Consider the following 24,311-nt stretch of genomic DNA (forward strand, 5'->3'; position numbering starts at 1 on the left):
ACTTCAAAAAACGCTGCTCAACACTGCAAAACGCTCAGGACGCCACAACCTCAGCGACCGATGCCGAAATCGTCGATGCAGCAACGGCAGGCCTAACGACCGCATCGGCTGCTGCGGATACTGTGACAAGTCCGCCAGCCGTTGACCCTTCGACCCAGCGCTCGCGTACGGCAAGATACGATCTACCGGCAACCCTCCAAGCGGGAGGAGGAGGAAGCGAAAGCCAAAGCAAAGCTATCGGAGTTGTCTTCCGCTCCAGCGACGGAGAGGAAACGCGAGTGTGGGTGACAGCACCGACGATGCACTTCGCCCGCCTGATGGGACTACGTTTACGATTGTGGATTTGAGTGCCGTGAACACATTATTAACATTTGCGAACTGCAACATCTGCAGTGGTGCCTTATAAATCGTCCGAGACGAGCGGGAATATGGACTCGCTGTGAAGCTGCGTTTTATGTGCGCAAATTGTGGAGAGATTGCGTCGGTGTGGAGCTCGCCGCGCGTTCACAGTGCTGAACGAATGAAACCCTTTGCTGTGAACGTTTTGGCTACGCGTGCCATGCAGGCAGCGGAGAACCGACAGACCGCGCTCAATGACGTTTGTCTCGTTGATGGGCATCAGCCGTCGGGCTCTTCACACGAAAACGTGCCAGAGCTACGTGAAGACGAAGTTGACGCCAGCGGCCGATCGCGCGTCGCGTAATCTGACGAGCGACTGCGCGCGGTCGGTTCGCGAACTTTACGCCGAACTGAACGTGGGTCATACTGGGAACATCGCTGTGTGCAAGGGCAAGGGCCTCAAAGGACATAATGAAAGAACTATGTCTAAATCCGAGCGAGCAAAGTCGCACCCTCATGGCCGAGAAATATAGGCGTCAAATGACAGCATCAGCCAAGAAATGCAAAGCATCACAAAATTTGCGCCAGTCCCTCAAAAAGCGGCACACCGGAGCTGGGAGTCAGCAGGACTACATGCCTGGTGCCTACTGAGCTGTTACAGCTGTAAATTTGTAAATAAAGTAGGGTTTTGCACGTTTTCTCACTTTTCTCAAAACATGTTTTTGGGTCACTTCACTAGACTGTCGAAGTGATATCTCATGATCTAGAACAGCTAGAGCACTAATTCTTTCTTTAGCAGAAAGCCTAATCTACGTATTACAAAGTGCTGAGAGCAGAATTTCAAATTTGTGCGTATGTATATTTCCATTTTATGAATTTTCTTTTGGTGTGGTAGCCTTAGGTCAAGGAAAGAATTTTGATCACCTGCAGAATGGCTAATTAAAATTTCATTTGAAAACTTTTTGCAGCATTGCAGTTATTGCACATTATAGTATCTAGCTATGCAATAATATTCAATTTCTGCTCAGCAGTTTTGTTTCCATTGTCTCCGGAAACAATAGAGTGGCAGCACCGTCAATCTCCTGAACTAATGAACCTACAAGAAAGATTATTGCATATTTGAATTGCGCCAGTCCCTCAAAAAGCGGCACACCGGAGCTGGGAGTCAGCAGGACTACATGCCTGGTGCCTACTGAGCTGTTACAGCTGTAAATTTGTAAATAAAGTAGGGTTTTGCACGTTTTCTCACTTTTCTCAAAACATGTTTTTGGGTCACTTCACTAGACTGTCGAAGTGATATCTCATGATCTAGAACAGCTAGAGCCACTAATTCTTTCTTTAGCAGAAAGCCTAATCTACATATTACAAAGTGCTGAGAGCAGAATTTCAAATTTGTGCGTATGTATATTTCCATTTTATGAATTTTCTTTTGGTGTGGTAGCCTTAGGTCAAGGAAAGAATTTTGATCACCTGCAGAATGGCTAATTAAAATTTCATTTGAAAACTTTTTTGCAGCATTGCAGTTATTGCACATTATAGTATCTAGCTATGCAATAATATTCAATTTCTGCTCAGCAGTTTTTTTTCCATTGTCTCCGGAAACAATAGAGTGGCAGCACCGTCAATCTCCTGAACTAATGAACCTACAAGAAAGATTATTGCATATTTGAAATCAGCACGAAAAACTAAGTAAGCTTGTATATTTTTATCAGATTTGGCCATAAGATGCAGGTAATAATCTCCACAACCCATGTCCCCCCTTTTAAGTCACATGAACAAAAAAGATCAAAAGCCGTAGAGATTTTTGCTTTTCATTATCTAAGCCTGCCTGATGCATTTGCCTTTGTTCCAAGGCAGGATCTTTTTTTTATGTGGCATGCTTTTCTGAATAATCTTTCAGTGCTCGTCTTATATTCTCCTAAGCCATTGTTTGTTTGCATGCTGCTTACGATGAATAGCTTGCAACTCGCTTGCTTCACCATCCTTCTACAATTGGTAATGACTGTTGGAATTCAGTTCAACAATATCGCAATGATTGGAGCACAGCTGCCCCATCAGCCCCATGATGATGGTGGTACTTGGTGCTTTCTGGGGAATCATTACCATTGTGGACCTTGCCAGTGAATTTTAGGGGGCAGTAGTGGGTGTGTCTCCTCAACCCCTCTTCTTTTGTAGAATCTCTTTATTCTTTGCTCCCTGCCTATTGATCTGAAGGGGTGCTGTCATGGTACAAACACAACACACTTACCATAGTTGCTCTTCAGCCCACTAAGGGCTACCATTACTGGCATTCTTTGCAGCAGTGGTAGAATTGTGAAACTGCTAATGAAATCGGTCTTCCGGGTAAAAGTGAAGCACACATGAGCAGATAACACATCTGCTACTCTCATGTCTTGCCTTGCATCATGTAGCAGACAGAGTGGTTCAACACGGATCTAACTTCGTTTCTTTTCAGGCACTTATTGAAAGGTTCTCTTTGGCTCTGTTGGTGTTGCTTTGGCATGGAATGTGCATAAAGCCCTGGTGTCGATTGGGGCAAGTCACCTCTGAATGTCTGCACACACACTGGCTGCATTCTGACGCTGGGGTGGAATTTAAAAGCAATTGTTTTCAGTGCACATTAAAGGGACACTAAAGGCAAATACTAAGTCAAGGTGGACTGTTTAAATACCATTCCAGAAGTTTCGGAACGCTTGTTTCATGCAAAGACTTAGTTTACGAGAAAATTGCATCTGAAGGGTCTGAGTAAGTTTATCGCAATTCAAATCTCTCGCCACCCAACAGGGGAGTAATGGCATTGCATACGCCATTGTTGCCCTTTGCTGCCGTCAGTGAGTATAAGGGCACCCGACAGATGGCAGTATGGTTTTTTGCATAAAATGTGAACGTGCAGCTGTGGAAAAACTGAGCCGTGACAGAGTGGTGGATTGGTCGCTGCAGCTGCTTTTGGTCAAGCTGTGTGGACAATGTGGGCATGCGGCGATATCGCAAGGGAGTGGAATTCTCTGCTACTTGCAGTTTGTGTGAGTTTTGTGAGCCAGCTAAACTAGCGCAACACTACGTGATAATGAAGCTACAGAAACTCGTAAGCTCGGGTGGCAGAGTTGAGCGAAAACGAAACCTTTCGACCGCCCGCGTCGTCATCAAGGGTAATCAATGAGTTTCTTCTAAAAATATAATAGAAGTAGACAAGTAGCATTTTCTTTCGTTTTTTAGTGTGATACAATGATGTTTTTATAACGAATGGTTGAGTACTATTCACAGAATTTAAATGAGTAGTGCCTTCGTCATTGGGCAAGTACTTGAATGTCCCTGGGGGGTCTCTAATCCTGCATTTCTCGTTTCTCTATTACTAAGCTTCATAATAGAGGAATCGCAACTAATCATTATTGACGCCGTGTCATCGGCACAAGGTATTGCCAGAGTAGTTAACGACCGATTTTCCACACCCAATTTTTCAGACATGCCCAATAATTTGCACGGCTTCACGGCACCACCACGTACTCCATAGAGTCAATGTATATTGCCTTGACTGCAGTTCTGAAATGGCATTAGTAAGCCACCAGTGCCGCCATTTTGATTATCTCGCTGCATTGAACTGGTGCTCTCGCACGCAAATCCTCTGGCAGCCGTAGCCACCACCACGCAATGTTAGGCCTAGCTGCTTCTACATTCGCTAGCTTCATGCCGTGCTGTGCCGCTTTTTTCATTGAAAGAATTCGCCACTGTAAACAATGGCACCGACTTCGTCTTTGTATTCCTCGTGGTTGGCTTCGAAACTCGCAAAGCACAACGCGTTGCGCAATGCCAGTCTCTGAAAGTTAGCTTCGCCTCGGCACAGCAGTGGCACGCAGTGAAGCACAAGCATGGGAAGGGGCACATTATGTATTCCTTAATTATACACGCGTGCACCCCCATCTCGTGTCACAGTAGGAGCACCGATATGCTTAATAAGTGTACTGGCAGGCTTTAAGAGCTTTTTCGGACGTGCCTGTGGCAATTTGAGTCCTTAAGGGCAGGTAAAGTCATGCATTCATTTTTTTTACTGCTAGATTTTTCGGATGTTCTTGCGGCCCCTAGGGAGTCCGAAAAATCGGACGTTGACTGTACAACTGACCAAGAAGATATTTCAAATGATCCATGGGGTGAACGTGTGGCGGAAGGAGGATGAGAACAGAAAGGACCGACGCACTGAGGAATTAACAAGAAGCGTGCTGCCGCCTCTTTGAAGGAGCTTGAGCTCAAAAAGAAACAAAGTGTTGGTGACGCCGAGATGCAGGTGTCCCTCATTCAAACCAAAATAAACTCTTTAAAGCAGTGAAACTCAACACAGATAATGTGTATGGGCTAAGAGTATGTCAGGACAGTTGAGGTTGACTTCCCAGCTGCTGAGAGAGAATCTTAGTTGTGACAAAGTTCAGGCCTCATACCGATGAGCTTGCTATCAATTGATAGAAATAGCTCATATTCGAAAATATTTACTTCTGTATGCATCTCCAGGGTGTCTACCAACTGGGAAAACCGGGAATTCTCAGGGATTTTGAGTAGTCTGGAAAAACTCAGGGAAAACTCGGGGAATTTGTGCCTCTATCAGGGAAAATTAGTTGTTATTTTATTGAAAGGGTCGAAAGTCGCAGTAATGCTGCCTCGAGTAACAGACAGGAATCGTAATGAATCATCGTTGTCGCCCTGTCATCGGCTGGAGGAGTTGCCAGAGTACAGTCAACGGCCGACTTTCTGGATTCCTGATAATTTGGACAGCTTCGCGGCACCACCACGTACCCCATAGAGTCAGTGTATTAGAATGTCTAAAATGTAAGATCTTTCACCGGTGAGTCATGTAAATGTAAACGCAAGAACTCTTCACCGTCCGATTTTCCGGACGTTTTGCCGTGACCGCAGGTCCGAAACGGCATTAATCGAAGCCACCACCGCTGCCATTTTGATTACCTCGCCGCCTCGAACCGGTGCTCTGGCACGCAGATCCGCTGGCAGCCGTAGCCACCACTGCGGCAACGCTAGGCCTAGCTTCTTCACCGTTCGCTACGAAGCTTCTTGCCGTTGGTTGCCGTGTTTTTTATTGGAAGAATTCGCTGCTGTCAGCAATGGCACAGACTCCGCCCTTGTGGTCTTCGCGATTGGCTTAGAAGCTTACAAGGCACGGTGCGTTGCATACTACCGGTTCCCGAAAGTCAGCTTCGCCTCTGTACATAAATGATACTCGGTAAAGTATACGGAAAAGTATTGCAGTGAAGCATAACAAGCGTAGGAAGGGGCTATTGCCACGGGACACAGTATGTATTCCTGAAATGTACATGCGTTCATCCAGTATTTCCTTTCACAGTACGAGCACCGATATTCCGAACACATGTACCGACAGGCCTTCAAAGCGTTTTCGAATGTGCCTGTGGTGGTTTGAGCCCTTAAGGGCAGTAAATGACATGCATTTATTTTTTCCAACTGGCCGATTTTTCGGACATTTTTGCAACCCCTAGGGAGTTAGAAAAATCGGACGTAGGCTATGCAACTGACCAACAAGATGCTTCAAATTGTCCGTGGGGTGAACGAGTGGCGAGTGGAGGACAAGAACAGAAAGGACCTACGCATTGAGGAATGAACGGGAAAGGAAGCATGCTGCCGCCGTTTTGAAGGAGCTGGAGCTCAAAAAACAATGTTGGCTGATGCCGAGATGCAGGTGGCACTCATCACAACTAACATACTCTTTAAAGCAGTGAAAGACAACACTGAGGCATCATGCACGGGCTGAAAGTATGTCAGGGCAGTTGAGGTTGGCTTACGAGCTGTTCAGAGAGAATCTCAATTGTGACAAAGTTCGGGCCTCATACTACTGAGCTCTCTATCAGTTGATAGAAATGGCTCATATTCGAAAATATTAGCTTCTGTATAACTCTCCTTTTCATTCGTATTTGAGAATGTCCGACTTGATTTGCAATTTTTTTCTAAGACCTTTTATTTGCTGAGCATTTTACTAACCTCTCCCTTCTATTCTCTTTTTGAATAACATAAACACTTCTCCTTAGTATTCAAATTGGATTAAATTATTTCTTTCTTAAATTTTTTTATATGTTTACTAGAGAGTGACAGCATCGGGCGATATGGTTTCAGCCCGTCTTGACATAAAACATAGTTCTGCATCACTCAGGGAATTTTGCAAAGGCACTTAGGAAAAACCTGGAAAACTCTGGGAATTTAGAAATGTCAACTTGGTAGACACCCTGGTAGTGCAAACAATCACAAGGGCATTTATTGCACCTTTCATAGATAAATGCCTGCTAGCCGAGTTGCTATCCCCAAAACATGCAGATGGGCGCGCGACAAATCTAGGAAGTCCGACTCACCGCGACCGGATAGTGAGCGAATATGTTTGCCCTTATGCTGGATCCCAACGCCTGGTCGTTCACGCGTACGGTCACGCTAACGGTGGCGCATTCGAATGAGGCCTCACGAGACGGTCTCGCAGACCATGGATTAGCGCGTGCGCGGAACGACCGCGCCGCTTGACGACCTCGAACCAAAGAGGAAGAGCTTCCTCCTTTTCACGCCCAAGTAACCCTGCCGGTAGGCGGCGTTAGCAGCACAACACTCATGCCATCTCTCGTACTGCGCTTCAACCCCACCGACCGCTGCAGGCCCCAGGCCCCGCGGCGAAGCCGATTTGCAGGAGACGGGAGCTATGCGGGAAAAACAACATATCAGGGGGCGCGTGAGAGTCACGCATCCCCACAACCTCCTTTTGCAAAAGCAAAATCAGGTTCTGTTTAGTTGTAGTCCATACTAGGCTACAGTGATTAAAATGCAATGCAAATAGCGCGTAATACACCTGGAGTTTTATCTTCGAGAGGAGCAAGTGTTTACCTTGTGATAATGCTGCAGTAGGGACCAAAAATTTTTTGCACAGCTGTTCTACATGTGAATTCCAATTAGGTGAGTGGAAAATGTAATATTGAGTATCTTGTCTTCACTTACTGCAGTGATGCTCTGGCCTTATAAAATAAGTTTTAGCAGTTCGGGTGCTCTATTTCTTGCATGGAATACAATTACTTTTGTTTTTAGAGGATTAGTACTTATTTCATTGAAGCTGAAAGTGCGTTATTACATTTAAATGCCAAATCATTGATGTCTGGGCCAGAAGATAGTACAACTCTGTCGTCGGCATATGTAATAAATTTCGCTGTTTTATCAATATTTACGAGATCATTTATATATACATTAAATAGAAGGGGACCCAGAATGCTCCCTTGGGGTACACCTCTTTAAACAGGAAGAAATGATGATTGCGAACCTTGCAAACATACGTACTGCTGGCGGTTGTGTAAATTAAGATTTCAGCAAATCTAAAGGATTCCTGTGAACAGTGTACACAAACAATTTATCTGCAAGAATGTCATGGGTTGCGACGCATCATGTGGGAACGTTTTCACAGCTACTATGTAACAGCGGGGTTCCTTATACATTGGATCCTATGGAAGCTATGCCGGGACCGGATGAAAACGACGTAGCAGCCGGGAAAACGCAGCAGTGAGGAACGTAACAGCGGGGTTATACTGTATATTGAATAAGATTTTTATGAAAAGCGCTGTTATAATAGCTATGAGCGTAATTAGAAGTAACATTCTTGTACTTGTACAAAACTCAAACACTGCTGAGTGTGCCTCTGGCGGCTACTTTTAAAAAGTCCTTATTGGTCGTATGACACGACCACAACTTCCTTGAGGTTGAACTCCCTTAGGAAGTCTCGTGCTTCCTTATCCGTGTTTCATGAGTGCCCGTGGGACACTGGTATGAGGGAGTCGAAACTCCTTTGAGAAGTCAAAGAAAAGGCCTAGCGTGTAAAGTTTGTTATCTATATTATGTGCTATGTTTTCTTTCAAAGTTAAACTGTTTCTGTCGATTTTCTTTTTCGGAAGCCGAATTGCGCATCTGACAAGATATGCTTGCTATAAAAAAAAAAAACTTGTTATACAAGTGCAAATTATTTTTTCTACGCCTTTTGAAGAAACCGGGAAAACAGAAATAGGTCTGCAGTTTTTCATGATCTGCTTGTCACCCCTTTATTTATTATAGAAATCTTTGCTTTCATTTCTTCATGAAAAGGGCAGTTTCTAGCGCAAGATTGAATATATACTTTAGCACAAAAGTAATGGATGTACAATAGAATCTAGGTGATACGAATCTCAAGGGGAGGCGAAAATATTCGTATCGCCCGAAATTTCGTATCACCAAAAAACGAGTGAAATCCGTCCTGAAACCATGAGACACGCAGAAAAAAAAAAAAAATTTATTTACTTGGAAAGAAGTTGCGTATGTCCTTCTGAGTCTTGTTTTCCGCGAGGTCGGCCAGCAGAAAATTTTCGAAGCTGAAGAACCTGGCTGTAGCGTTCTCACGCACAGTCTCATGTCGCAGCACACCGCAGAATATTGAGAGCATGCATAGTTTCGGCTGCGCGCTGGCTGTAGCGGAAAGACCAGCGGAACGGGTGTGCAGGGCCGCGAGAAATGTGGAGCATACAAATCGCGCCCGACTGGTTGGGTTGGCTGGTTCGCAGGACGAACGGACCAATAAGCAGTGGCGCTAGCCTCGGGCAACAACAAAGTAAAAAGAAAAAGGCAAGGAGGCTGCCCCCAAAAACTAGAAAGAGAGAGAGAAAAAGCTTCGCTTGCCTCGTCAGCCCCCCTGCTGCTGCGGAATCCCAAACCGGCAGTGGTGCACGCTGCGCTGGTGGCGGCTCAACGGTCGCGGTACCGAAGTTCGTATCACCCGGCGAGATGCGGAGAAGTGTTCGGAACATCCGAATTTTAGCCCATTGTACACAATGCATCATGAAGGTTCTGAAGATTTCCGCTTCATCTGTTGCCGCTAAAAACAAGCTGGCACTAATGCTATGTTCCAAGAATGGCGTATGTGATTCGTTACAAAGCTTTCTGTCACAATTAGGTACGCCAGTATTCACAAAGTATGCAGTGAAATATTCAGCCAGAGTTGTGCCAGTAACCGCAGCCATGTGGCCAGATTGGCCATGTGCGTATCTAAATTGCATGGATATTTGTATATACATATTTTTTTGTTCTTGCAAAGCACCAGCGCCTGTGCGCACAATGACGGCCCGGCACCGACTATTGATGGACAGAAAAAGAACCTTCCATCACATTCTTTGGAAGTAGTAGCGACTGTAGAATCCTGAAGTCGCTACAAGCTGGCGATTACGGAGAGCCTACTAATTGCTGCAAAGAGCCAACACCGATGACTTCTGTGGCAACATTGTCGACCCCTGTTTCACATGCAATTACCTCTTTATTGCATCGAGGGCGGGTCGAAGGTTGGACACCAGAGGCAGAGTACAGCGGAGCTGTGCCCGTGGGTGGGATCTTGTGGACTGTGCGACAGTTCCAATTGGCTGAGTGAGAGAAGGACATTGAATTTCTCGTTGAGCGAAAGAGGGAAATGAACTTCTTCAAAAGGGGAGCTTGAGGGTTGTGTGAGGGTGTCATACATGTAGAGACTCCGACACATAGTTAGGGTGCTCCAACTGTCATGGAGCCCTCCTTGTGAACCTCAAAATGTGTATTTGAACATCAAGCTTGATTTTCTCATTGCTCGGACGTTGTTCTGGACTGACACGTCCCTAGCCGTGGAACCTCAGGCCTCCAACTTCACAACGGTTATTGATGACCTGTCATAACGATTGGATGTTTCGCTCTTTTTGATAGTTTTATAAGTGGACTGCACTCTAGCTGTAGGGGCTTCACTTTTTCATTCTCGCTCTGCTGATGAAGTTTGCAATTGCAACTTTTACTGATGGTGAGTTTTTCAGGTGTAAGTGCAAGCAATCTTTAGCCCTTGCTGAGCTCATTTGAGTGCATTTGCCAATTTTCACTAGTGCATTGGCAAAGGCCATGCTTCCTATAGTGTATAAGAGGCTGACAGACAAAAAGCCGTCTGGCTATATGTGGGGCAAACGCCAAAACATGGCTGAGTCTCTGAACAGCAAAATTTAACTCGACAAAGGCCACAATCGCTCTAAGAAGGTTTACGGGGCATGCCTGCAACTTCAAAGTTGACCGCACTGAGCTCTACCAGACAGCTCGAGCTGAACCCTGTGGCCACAGTGCAGCAAAGAAAGCCTGCAAGGGTTCCGAGGGTGGCGCCACTTGTGCAGCAGGAAAGCCTTATACCTCTTCAGGGAAGACTGCTGTGGATTCTTGCCAAAGTTAGTGGAAATTGGTCATGTGGTCACTTTCTGTTTCGTTTTTTATCTTTTATTCAATTCTGGGCTGTTTTTACTGCTCCAGCAAAGACATTTTTATGCCCAATGTGACTAAATCTGAGCCAAAGTTTTGCATGCGCAAGTATCTGTAAGATGCAATTATCTAGATCATGTTTTGATTTGCAACAATTTTGGTCATGTGCACTGCCGAATACCACTGTTATCATAGCTCTTGATAATAATAGCTAAGAATAATTCTTTTACATAAATAAGGAAAGTTAAAATGAAATAATTTCTTGACTTTATTTGCATTTTATTGTCTGTAAGTAGCAATATTGGCTTTTCATAACTGCTAGGCCTGGTATGAAGAGTATGCCATGCACAAGAGACCCTACTGTTTCCCCTTTCGGGGAGCACAAAAAAATATGCACACAAGATATTGAGAAAAGTTAGCGGCGAGAAAAACACAGGGATGGAGGTGACAAGGCTGCTGAGTGCTCCGTCCGTGTCCTTTTATTTTTTGCCTTTTCAGTTGTGTATGAACACACCCAATTTGCCACATATTGAGAAAGTTAGAACATATAAGAAAATAGGGGATAAATATGGGATTAAATTCTATATTCAGTATAAATTTCGGCCAGTTAGCCTTATCAATAATGAAAGTGATTACCAGAAGAGCGTCTGCCTTTAATCCTTCCACTGAAGTGTTCCTCACAGCACCTGTGTTGATTTGTGTTGTTGAACCTAACTAGTAAATAAACAAATAAATAAATAATACTTAACCAAGATGCTTGGACAGTTTTGTGCTACATACAGTAGGATATTTATTTTGAGTGTAGGTGAGCAATTGTGAGAGAACTGGCTAGGCGAGGGTAGATCATGCAGAAGGTGAATGAAACAAGCACACAACAACAGATGTAGGGTGACTAGGTAATGCCTGCGTAATATTTATCAGTAAAAATATACTGTGGTGTGTTCTAAAGGAGCCACCGGCTCAACATGGCTAGTTTTGATAACTTGTACTAAGCTAGCGAGCCGCTAATACCAAATATATTGAAATTTGATGTCGCACTGATATGCCGACATTGGGGTTTTTGCACGAAATTAGAAAAAGAAAGGGGGGGGGGAGGAATGTAACTTTGACTTTTGTTTTCTGTTTCAATAACCAACCTATTGAAAAATTAACAAAGATAAAGTTTTCAATAAATACTTAGCAGTCTAGATGTATTTGGTGCTTCTCCTCAGTGGTCCCTTAAAGATTGCAAATGTGGCCCCTGTGTACCAGACCGAGCTTAGCCGTGGTGTACATCCCATATTTAGTTGTGGCTTCAAAGGCCTGTTGAGCTACCGTAGGTTCTTGAAAAGAGAAACACCACTTTCAAAGATTTGAAAACTCAAATTTCATGCAATGCTTAGAAATACTATTGTAATTAATGGCTGATATCATTGAATTTTTTAGACATTTGGTCACAAATTTTGTGCAGTTCACAAGTCAAAGCAAGTTCAATCTGCTTAGTATATTGTAGGCGTTGGTGGTCATCTGGTTGCTAAGCCTTTTTTATTTGTGTGCAGTAACGAAAAACTTTCGTATTGTGGAGGGCAGTGTTGTTTTAAACTCTCAAACAGTGTTACGTTTAGTCCTTGAAAATGCCTTGTCAGGGCCTCTGAAGTCCATAAAACACTTTAATTTTTGTAACCAAGAACTACATTTATCTTTCTTTTAATTTTGGGTATAGCTCTTCTGGCTGGCATCTAGCCCATCCGCAGGGGCTCCCTCGTGATACGAAGTGAAAAATAATGAAAAACAGATAGTACACACTAGTATAGTCAAGCCTCCACTTAGCAAAGTTGTATGTGCAGTGAAGAACTTTGTTACATTTCAAATTTCATTCACTGTTCCAGCAACATAATTTTTTTTTTTTTCGAATACTCCTATACCGGACCTGATGAATAACATGGTCTTGGGAAGCATGTAATAATGAAAAACGGCTAAAAACTTGGCCGATACTTTGTGGCATCAAAGGCGCTGACATGTGCATATGCTGTTGACAAAAACTTTGTTGGTCTAGTTGGTCTGTCTTGTCTTCCAAGTGATGCCAAAGGACAAAGAGGAGGCAAGGTATCACAAGGCTCTCGGTGTCTACATTTTGTTTTTCGTGTTCTCTCGCGCCATTTACAAACAGTGCAGTTGTCGTTGGAGAGTTGTAGCTTATCCGCAAACTTGTTATCGTTGGCTGTTTACCAGTTTACCAGAAGCCATGGATGGAAATAGAAAAGCTGGTAGCATCGCCTTCTGATGTTTTGTCGAACCACAATGTGTTTGAAAAAGTTTTCTATTGTGCGAATGTTCTTGTCGAGGGAAAATCATAAAAGAGCTGCATGTTAACAATTATGTCACTAATATCAACATTTAAAGGGATAGTAAAGGCAAATAGTATGTGAATGTAGGGAATCTTTAAGCATCATTCCAGAAACCCTGCAGTGCATGTATTGTGACAAAAAAACACTAAGTGAATATTGCGTCTGAAGGGTAAACATTCTTCCAGTGCTATTCAAATTGCCCACCACGAACGAGAAGGTATGCCATCACTGCCCTTTACTGCTTTCGCTAAGTAAAATGGCACCTGGCAGCTGGCGCTACTGTTGTTTTGCATAAAATGTGGCGGCATAGCCAGAGACCATGTGAAGACGCAGCGGACAGCATCCCATGGAGGTTACATTTTCTGCTACTTGCAGAAATCTCGCATCTGACCTGAAAGTATATGCAGTCGCCTGCCTGTTAACATGTAATTGCAAAAGAACGGGACAGCCACCATTGTGTGCTCGCTTCTCGTTTCAGTTTGAATTTGCTGCTTGCTCTGCTCTGCGACAGCAAGAAATAAATGCTGTAACGAGCCTTCGCTTTGTCTGATTTAACACTAAGCATAAAGCAGTAGAAAGACACAGATTTTGGGCCCACACACACCATCTCGGAGGTCGCGAATGTGTTTTGACTTCTAGCTATGAGATGGCACTACAGCATCTTTACTGGCAGTGATGGCATATTAAAACTAGATTGACTAGTTAGATACGGTTAAATACATATACTGGTCAAGTACTAGAAACACATTTATAATGAGGAGTTAAACATATTGTCACGTGGTGGTGACGTTGAAGAACACAGTAGCAATACTGTGAACGACAAACCTGTGCCCACAAAACAGGCTACACTTATAGCACAACGATAGCGGCGAACACTGTCGGCGATCGGCGAAATCTGATCAATGGGTCAAGCGCGTTGGCTTTTATACATCAATCGTCGAATGTTCCAGACTAATCGTTGGGACCCGCGTGCCTTCCACAAAGTTCTACACCATTCGCATCAGGCGATGAAATCAGATAACATAAGGTTCGGCGACAACAGACAGCGAGTAGAAGCATCGATAACTTTCCAGAAACTTCGGATACATGCAGGCGCGTCCCGCGCTGTGCGATACCATTTGTTAGGCGGCGAAACATGGTCGCCCGATAAAGATAAGTACACGTGTCAATATAACGCTAGTAGTACTTTTAATGTTCCAATAGAGTCTCAAATAATGTCCTACATTTCCTCAATATCTTGCTTGCTAAAGTTCAGCACTTGATAATATTTACGCCTCAGACGTTTTCAAGTATTAAACGGTTAATCTATCACTTCACGGCTTGACTCAATGTTTGCCCTCGGTGTCCCTTTCAAGGGCCCCTCACCAGGTTCGGCCAGTTTGAGCCGACAAGTGCAGCGCATGCTTCACGTGCTGACGACTGTACCTGCAAATTAGTACTGCGCTGCGTACCGGGATAACAGCTGAAATTTCAAATCAAGCATTGTGTGTCCTCCCCTCTTGAAGCAAGTGATGCTACTGCTGCACCATTTGCACCGAACTCTGCCGAGAGGCAAACTGTTCTACTTCCTGCTACATTTTGGCAAAATATGAGAAATGTGTGGCGACTCTACACCATAAGGGTTACTCGAGCTTTCAAAAATGTAACTAAGCCCTCAAGTGTCGTGTTACTGCACAGTTTGAAGTGGCGTGGCCTGGACCAGCAGCTGCATTAGCTCCACTGTGGACATAATCAAGCCTCTCCAACTAAGCCTAAATCGTGCTGCTGTTTTTATTCATGGGTTGCTGTCTGTATTCCATACCTTCCACGCTGACGCATGCGGGTTGCTTAGGCGACAGGACCACCTCGCTTTTGAGGCAGCAGCGAGCGATTGCGCTAGCACCTCATCAGACCCTGCGCTCCTCTCCTGTATGACCAATGTAGAATGGTGACCAATGTTTTGGACACGGTATGGCGTCTTGCTCTATTTTTCAATCAGAATGCGCACATTGGTGCAGAAATGGTGGCCGTGAACAATTTTTCCACTATTCAATTTGTTGCCTATCCCCCACTTTTGTTGTCGGGGCGATTTCATGGTGTAAGAATGGTGTACAGTCACTATGAAAATATTGGTCCACTCGGCACGAAACAGCTTTCATCATTAAATACTAAGTGCTGCTCGTTAAGCCTTGCTGTGTCGTACAACCGTGATAAAAATTCACTGCCAGCTGGCACGGTGGTTGTGGGCAGGTCATCGCGGCAAGATGGCCTCCAGTATGTTCAGACCAGTAAACCGCCTCAGTGATTGGGCATGAGATCACGGGCTAGACTGGTGGCCGGAAGTCGAAATTGAATCCGCAAGTGACATGCCGGAAACTACCGCAAATGCTTTCACAAAGTTTGTTTTTGCTCTTACTGGACGGAATGGCGAAAGCTAACGTGTAGGCAGAAAGGTCGAAACTAAATTTGCTGATCACAGCCTGGTCTGACAGGGTTACATTTGCACAGTCAAAGGTAACGCACGTGTATCTGCACTTCGCAATGGTGTGCGACGCTCACGACGAGCTGTGCGAGGAGCGCTACCGAACTGCTCCGGCAGTGTCGACGATCGTTGTATATCATGTAGATAGTTATCAGTGAATCACAGCACTAGGACATTGAGTAAATTTTTCATACTGCTGGTGGTACCTTTTTTAAAAGAATGCTCATCTTAAACGATACATTTATAGGTGCAGGATCACACTGAAGGTTTTCAGAATGATTCCGAATTCTACATGTGGCATGTCCTAGTGTTTCCGTGCCTTTTTAAGCCAGTGATGTGCATTTTAAGCATATTTTGGGACACCACCGCTTCACTGCAGTCAAAAGTAAGGACTGTGATAGGGGGGGGGGGGTGATGGTGATGGTGGTTATATTCAGTGTTTAGATTGAATTTATGAACCAGTAGCTAGTCACTGCTTTCACATGCATTGCCCACTGTAAAAGTGCTGCATACAATAGCTTGCACTCACTTTAATAAACCTGCTCCGAAAGGCCATTTTACTGCTCTGAAATGCATTTTTCGCTGCTCCAAAAGCTGCCCTGAAATAGCATGGGCCAGTAGCATCACTGCAATATGCTGCTCCCAGCCAGAGTTGAAGTAACACATAGAAACGCCGTGACATAAAATGCAGTCCTAGCGACCCCACCCACCATGACACATTACTTTGTTGAATTGTCTAATGCAGCAAGCGCCGTGCCACCACTGAAAATGCACCACACAGCAAAAAAAGGAAGAGAGCAAAGCAAAAAGGAGGCGGTGCTCGCCATGTAGACCTAGTGCAGTCCCTCGGCTCCAGCAAAAGAGCGGGCGAGGAAGGAATGTCGCTTACGTAGGCAGAGGGACAAGGGCATCTCTGTGGGCAGTCGTGCTCGCCTCGTGTTGGTGTTATAACAGGCAGTTCAGTTCCCTTCATCTCCTCCAATAATAAAACAATTTTTATAAAATTTGCAGTAGGACCTGGTGAGGGGCATTAGGGGGGGGGGGTGCAAGAATGCAGTCATTTAACGAAAATTTGGCAGGATGCTTTGCTTTGTTGTCATTAGAACATGTAGGAAACTTCATTGCTCTAGCACAAATAGAAAAAGTTATGAATGTTCCATCGAGCTCTTCAGTGTGCCACCTTAAGAAAACTATGATTGGACATATTATATAGACAAAATTTGCCTGAATAAAAATCTTGTGCACATTACAGGATGGCGGCAGCCGCTTGCAATTTTATACCTATTTTCATAGAAACCCCATCACTTAAAAACTTTATTTTGTTGTTACTGTGATCCACAGACCTATATATTTTTTTCTTGATAGAATCAGTTTAGAAATTCAAGATGTCCATTTGTCTTGTCCCTCACAAATTTTCAAGCTAATAACAATCTTGCAAACAGTTTTCATCATTGCAGTTTTGAAGCTATAGTTTTCCAGAAAGGGCGAATTAATTGAAAAGGGCAAACTTAAAAAAAAAATCAATTCAAAAGATTTCAAAACATGCCATTTTAATCTTTGGGCAACGGTGCTCAAACGAATGCCCCTGCTGCATAGTTTAGGCTCTCTCCTTCAACTCCATGTTGCTGAGTGGCAATAGACAATATGTGAAAGTCTGTAAGCAGGCTTGCCCACAGGGCTAACTTTCCCTAATCAAGATGGCCTCGTTCCTGCTAGCGGTGCTGTTAAAGCTGAGACATGTTTTGAAACCTTGGGATGGTGTGAGGAGTGGACGATGGCAAGAGGGATGTCACTGACCCACATGTTGATACTTCAACTACGATTTGAGCCCAAGGTGTGCTGTCTTGGTTGCATCAAAGAAGATGTGTGGAGAAGCAAACCTGCAGGTTTTGCATATTGCCTATATTTTCTATTTTGCGGTGCTTTTTCTTTTGCATCTCAAAGTTATGTCGTGTCAAGAGACTTATAGACCACCACCATCTGCCCTATCACAGTGAACTAGCTAGCACAGAAATCTGGAGCTGACCAGCTTCGACCATAACGAAAACAAGGCTGGGCACAGAAACCCCACGGGCTAGAAAAAATTGAATGTCACAATTTATGTCTCCACCAATCCAAACTTGAGTTTTGATTTCACAGGCCATCTAGACTCACCGGGGCCAAAGGTGTGCCTTTGTTTTCTTTTTATTTCTTGGATGTTTTTGAATACCTCTCATTACTAAAAAGTGTAAAAAACAAACTTTCTAATGAGTGAATTGACCCCGCATCCCCCCTTAGTACCAGCACATCAGTAGAATATGGTAGGTCACTGCAGTGTCAGCTTTGTGTGCTTTCCGGTTAAACTTCACGTCTCAAGATGTTGCTACCAACATTGTTGCTGCCGTACACCACTGGTTGCTGGCGCATTTTAGAGCAGATCCATGGGCAGGTTTCCTGTCTGTTTCTTCTTTTTGCACTAAATCTTGAAAAAAAGCTCTCTTGAGAAGTACTGCTCAATACACTTGTGAAACTCATTTGACCTTACTTTCCACTGGATGTTTGGTTTAGGCACAGCTGACTAGTATTGTGTCTGTGTTCTGTGCAGGGTCCAAGGAGCCGCTACTGGTGAAATTCGCAGATGGTGGGAACAAAAAGCGCACACTGTACAAGAACCATGAACATCGCATGTGGCGTGACGGAGAGGTGAGCGCTTGTTTTGTGCTGGAAGCAGTGGCTGTTATTGGATACCTCTGAGTTGTTGAGGAACCCGTTGTTTTTTGACCATTAGATAACAAAATGTTGTACAGGGATGAGCCGAAGTGTGCACATATGTGGTACACATGAGTGATGTAACGTCGTATACTTGTGGGATGAATATGCTTAGGGTGAGGACACGCTACTGGTGAAATGTGTGAGGCACGGGGAAGAGTGTAAGTGGAGTGTGAACGAAAAAATGTTGCATGTGTAACGAATGACTGGAAACATTTAGCAGAAGACTAATACCTGTGACACACAGGTACTTGTGAACATATGGAGTGGGAGACATCCTAAAGGAATCTGACCTCATAGGAGCTGTGGCCATGTCAAAGCAGGGTCTCACGGGAAAAAAACAAAAACATGCGGAGTGCCACTGGTGATAAAATGCTGCTGCTTGTAATTGTCGCCTTGCTTCTATGCGATTGAAAGTGAAGCTTTCCTTGCAGTGTCCAAAAGGTTCTGATGCTGCATGGAGGGCAGTGTGCTGATGTCAATATAGAACTTGGTTGGTTGGCTAGCTGGGTGGTTGGTTACAGGCAGGGCTATGAGCAGGGCAGGGCCAGCACTAGCACTGCCTGAGGAGGCAACCATGATGCCAGAGTGTCCCAGACACATGTGTTTGCAGAGTGCTTTTTCTTCGTGCAGGGACTTCCGTACGAGCAAGGGACGCTCTCGCAGAATGGGTGAGTAGTGGTGCTGGTTTATCTCTTTGATGTTTCCAAGTGGGCCCCTCGTGTTCCAGCCACCTCATGCAGTGGCTGGTGGCAGGCTTGTGTATAACTTTAACTTGATTTGTGTTGCGTTAGCCATCGGAGCACCCATCTAAACATGTAGGAACAGAGGACTCATTTTTCTTGGTACGCACTGAACCTGTTAGGAGGAGCCTTGTTGCAGTTAAAAGAAAAAGTAAAATTATGCACTGTCAGTAGATTTTTTATTCTGGCCATAAAAAGAAAAGTTGGAAATACAGACACACACAAAAAAAAGAAACATCACATTGACAACTATGTAGTTCAGCAATGAAGACAAATGTTACAATTCTGTAAACTGCATCCATTGGGAGACCTAAAGCACATAACTTTGATATATGCTGCACCTAAATGTAGCGCTAATTTGCGAGCGTGTACGTTTATGCAGTCAACCTTTGTCACTACCGTACCACCTGAAATCTAAGCAGGTGCTTTTTAACACTCCATTCATGTTTGTATAAAAACCACAGTAATTTCTTCATTGCACAACCTTACATGAGGTTTGGTGTCTGAAGACATTGTCTTGCAACAGAGTGCACTTACAGTGGACCAGATTCCACCAGCTCTGTGGTTAAATGTCAGCTTTGATGAATGGGGAAGCCGATGAACCTAAAATAAGACCTTTGCAGTTTGTCGCATACATTGGCGTGCTCGATCAGTTTCTCAAAGCACAGGCAAACTTATTTTTGTTTGTTTTCCTTTATGTCCCTAACACAACCAGGAATTCTTCTGTAAATTAGAAACAAAAAATATTGTGGCCCCAACACGAGAATACAGTCGAACCTCAGTATATTGAACAGTGCAGTGATCGCGAAATAGTTCCATGTAACCAGAATTCAATACACAAAATCACATAAGAAATCAATCAATGAACCAAGGGCGCGATCGGGGATCATTGTTTGTTGTGCACGTTTGGTTGCGCTGCCTAGGCTGCGCGAAGCCGGCGCAGTCTAGGCTGGCTCAGCTGGCCTAGACTGAGTTGGCTTTGCACACAATTAGCGTAGGCTGCATCGACTTCGTTGGCTGCTTGAAGTCGGCATGGCCTAGGCCAATCGCATGTGGCGCAACCGAATGCACACTCCGAACAACCATCCCCGATCGTCCCCCAATCGTGGCGAAGTAAATACTCACTTAAAGTTTCAGTACTGCAGCAGTGTAGTCTGCTTCTTATTGGCAGCTACGTTCTTAAAGGGATATGCGGGGTTTTTAATTATCTAGTTTAATATTTGAGCTAGAATGATGAAAATTTCTAGGTTTATGTAGTTTCATGTACAGGTCTTAAATATAAAGCTTATTTTAATGTATTTCATACCATTCTTTCTTAAGACACATTTTGTTAAAAATGTTTGTCATGTTTCTAAAAAAATGTACTGCATATCTTTTGTTGTACTCTTTACCATTACAAGCTACACTAATCAAGGAGTGCTGTAAGACAAGTTTTGTCATTCTAGCTTCTCCAGAACAAAAGTTGTAAGCATTTGAACTTCATGTTAGCAGTACAGGCATAATTGCTTAGATCAACATTGTCACTTATTTTAATTTATAGCTTTACCTTGCATTATTTGGTAGTTCTGCGGCACTTACTGGGCCCTAAGGTTTCAAATGAAAGAAGAATGTTTAAAATTGTGCTTGTGGAAGCTGAGAAAACTTATCTGAAGATTGTGCACAGGCTGAAAAATAGAAACTGAGAAAATCTCAAAAAACGCTACGCATTGTTTTCAAGAGTTCTGCAGCCAATAAAATAGCTATATTTAACAGCTAACACATTAATATGCCCCAGGTGAATAATTGGTGCATGGTTTTTCATGGTGTCGCTGCTTTGCTGTGTGAAGGAAGGCGGCTGAAGCTGCCCGCTTTCGCTCTGCACTATTGAGACGGTGACCATCTTTCTCTTCTGCTCTTTGAATGCCCTTGTTGCATTGTTGTACTTTCATTTCTCATAGAATGCGAGACGAGGCTTCTTTCATCCCTGCATTGTACCTTATTACTGCTTCTGCAACCACAGTTTCTACTGCAAATAGGGAGGCATGTTTGGTTTTTGTCATGAGGGACCAGATCACAGAATGCAGTGATTCGTTTGCATTTTGTGTCTTCCCTCTGCAACAGCTCTGCAAGAGTTTTTTGTCAGCAAGTCGTTCATAGACAGGCAGGAATGCCTTACTAACTTCGCATGCGCCGCATGGGCCACTGAGAAGCAATGAGAAGCCACATGATCGTCACATGATCACAAGCAGCCAATGACGGGCTTGCATTCGTTTTTTACTTTTTTTGTGCTTTTGTCTGCAATGACGCGACGCATGAGGCTCATCTACGGCAGGAAAAAGAGCTGAAGGATCGCTCTTTCAAACGAGGCAAAGATAGCTACATAATGGCAGACGGCTAGGAGATGCATCGCCGCCAAATGTTGGCGTTTTTTGCTAGGTTTTTGCGAAAAACCATGCGAGTTTGCTCGTTTATTTGATAATTTCTTTAAAGCTACGCATCTCAAAGGCCCAAAACTTCGACTATGGGTGGAAGGGACCCTGATAATTATGAATATGATGAAATTGAAAAAAGAAAAAAAAAATTTTTTTTCGCGATTTCTCGATCCCAAAGACCCGCGTCCCCCCTTAAACAAGGAGTCCACAACATAGTCTATACGGTCCACAACTGATAGGCCGGTGCCAATGTAGAAGGTACAAAGCAGCTACAGCCTCAGTTGAAGTCGGGAGTAGGGCAACATCAGCATTTGCAGGACCAACCTCGGCAGCGTTTTCATTTGGCCGCTTCTTTTGCTGCGATCTCCATGTCTGTCAGTTCAAGCATTTTTAAACACTGTCAATAACAAGGTATTGGGTGGCGTCTTCCAAGGCCTCTGTGAATGAGCCCAGTGAGCACGCGCTGTTGCTCGTTTTTGCGGATGCAAACCACCAGTTCTCGCAAGGCATGGCAGACGCAGAGCGCGGCACCGAGGAGGAGTCAGTGCGGCAAATGCAATGCGTCGTTGACGTTGTTGAACTAGCCAAGTCGCCACATGTGTACGCCACTACGTTCAAATGGCACCCTTGGCGTGATCGATGTGTGCAGCTATAGTGTGCAGCAGTCGGGAACGCCATCGCGTCACCGTTATCTTCAAGGGTGTTGCGGGAAAGCTCACCGTCTGTCAACAGAGCACACGTGGCCTGGCGGAGTTGTGATATATCCATATTACGTGTGACCCCGTTCGAAATGAAAAATTAGAAATGCATGGGATTTTCCAGGTGATATAGAAAGTGTACGATATATGCAATGATTCTATATATCCATGTTCGATATATCGAGGTTTGACTGTATACAGTAAGTACTGGGGAGTGCATATTATTTACTATTTGCACTTTCATATGCTTCAGTACACATTCACGTGTTTCGGTTGGCTCAGTACAGTGCAGACCCTTTATAACCTAACTGCTTATAAAACAGGACTGGATATAACAGTCTTTTCTTCCCCTCATTTACCTTCCCATGGAACTTGGTGTACAGTACAGTCGAACCCCGCTACAACGAACGTCGCTTCAACGAAATTTTCGCTTCAACGAAATATTTCCAATTCCCCGTCAGCTCGCTATACAAAGTAATGGAACAAATTTCTCATCACAACGAACCATTTTTGGGGCGCGTTTCCGCTTCAACGAAATTTTTGCTATGCGAAGCTCGATTTAAAAATATATCTTACAATAAAACAAGCATATCGCCGCCCATCTATGTACTTCCATAGGCCCACGCTGCTTTGTTTCGCTAAACATTCGCTGGACCAAACTAATCCACTCACTGAAACGCACATGATCACCGCCATAGCTTGGTGTTGATGACTATCGGGCTGGCTGCCTTGCGACAAGGCGCGGGGGCAAGCTCCCGTTTTCTTCCAATCCAATTCAGAGCCGCAACCAATCCGTTGCCAAAGGACGCAGCAGCCTGGCAACAGCAGCGCGTTTGCCCTAGTTTTTTTCACTCGTGCTTGTGCTGCTAGTGCGCTGTAATGAATGCGAGCATGGCGACTTCATCTAGAAAGCGGAAGTTCCTCTCGCTTGAAGAGAAGGCACGGATTATCAGCGCGGCATCCAGTGGCAGGAAAAAGGGAGATGTTGCAGCGGACTTCGGCATCTCACAGAGCACGCTGTCAACGATCTTGAAGTCGAAAGACGCGATAGCGCAAGCTCTTTCTTCGGGGACATCCGCGAAGCGGAAAAAGCTGACGCAAGCGGCTCATGAGGACCTTGAGAAGGCTCTGTACACGTGGTTCCTCGACGTGCGCGCAAAGAAGATGCCGGTCAGCGGAAACATGTTGCAGCAAAAGGCACTTGGCTATGCCTGTATGCTGGGCATCAATGATTTCAAAGCCAGCTCAGGGTGGCTGACCCGTTTTAAGGCCAGGCATGAAATCGTCGCTAAAGTGCTGTGTGGGGAGTCGGCCTCATCAGACGCCGACGCTGCATCTGCTTGGGCATCAGCTACTGTGCCGGAATTAATGGAGAAATATGCCACATCAGACATATACAATGCCGATGAAACGGGACTTTTCTTCGAGCTCCTCCCCTCCAAGACGCTTCACATGAAGGGCCAGCCATGCAGCGGAGGGAAGCATAGCAAAAAGCGTGTGACTGTGCTCCTGTGCTGCAACATGGACGGGTCTGACAAGCGCTGCCCACTGGTGATAGGCAAAAGTGCGAAGCCGCGGTGCTTCAAAGGTGGCAAGAGCCTGCCCGTCAAATATGTTGCCAATAAGAAGTCTTGGATGACACGGGCCGTTTTCAAAGAGTGGCTAACCGCTTTCGACCGTGACATGACGGCAAAGAAACGTAAGGTTTGTTTGCTCATCGACAATTGCTCAGCGCATAACGTTGAAGACGTTCAGCTTCAAAGCGTGGAAGTAAGATTCTTCCCGCCGAATTGCACGGCTTTAATCCAGCCGCTGGATCAAGGTATCATCAATAGCGTTAAAAGCGCTTATCGACAGCGACTGATTCAGCGGCTGGTGTTAAACATCGACACCGGTCGGGCAATCGAAGTGGATTTGTACATGGCTGTACAGATGGTCTCAGCAGCGTGGACGGCAACCAGTCGCAGTATCATCTACAACTGTTTTGTGCACGCCGGCTTTCACTCCGATGCTCAACTGGCAGCGAACTCCACGTCGGACGAGGAAGGCTGCAGTACAATTGCTCCACCCTCCACAGAGGCCAATGCGGCATGGGCAGCCCTTCAGGACTCCGGAGATGTGCCGGCCGATGTTCACATCGGCGACTACATCGCTGTTGACAGTGAAGTGCTAGCTCACGAGGAGCTGAGTGACGAAGCTATAATTGAGGGCGTTCGCCACAACGACGCATCATCGGATGATGACAGCGACGCGGAGGACTTAGCGCCACCACCTGCAATAAAAGTGATGGATGCTTTTGATGTGATCCGCAGATTTTTCGGTGC

At 44.8% G+C, this 24,311-nt stretch overlaps 1 protein-coding gene across 3 annotated transcripts in view; it reads left to right on the plus strand.

Moving 5' to 3' along the window:
- shep (RNA binding motif single stranded interacting protein alan shepard) overlaps positions 1 to 24,311 on the plus strand; it is a 157,559-nt gene that overhangs the window by 77,469 nt on the left and 55,779 nt on the right. For all 3 annotated transcript variants that reach the window (XM_055075764.2, XM_050186813.3, XM_050186814.3), the window contains exons 5-6: positions 17,972 to 18,069; positions 18,769 to 18,806. In XM_055075764.2, the coding sequence (XP_054931739.2) occupies positions 17,972 to 18,069; positions 18,769 to 18,806 (136 nt within the window). The remainder of the gene's footprint in view (positions 1 to 17,971; positions 18,070 to 18,768; positions 18,807 to 24,311) is intronic.

Source organism: Dermacentor andersoni, chromosome 2 (genome assembly GCF_023375885.2).
Source record: "Dermacentor andersoni chromosome 2, qqDerAnde1_hic_scaffold, whole genome shotgun sequence".
NCBI classification, from domain to species: Eukaryota; Metazoa; Arthropoda; class Arachnida; order Ixodida; family Ixodidae; genus Dermacentor; species Dermacentor andersoni.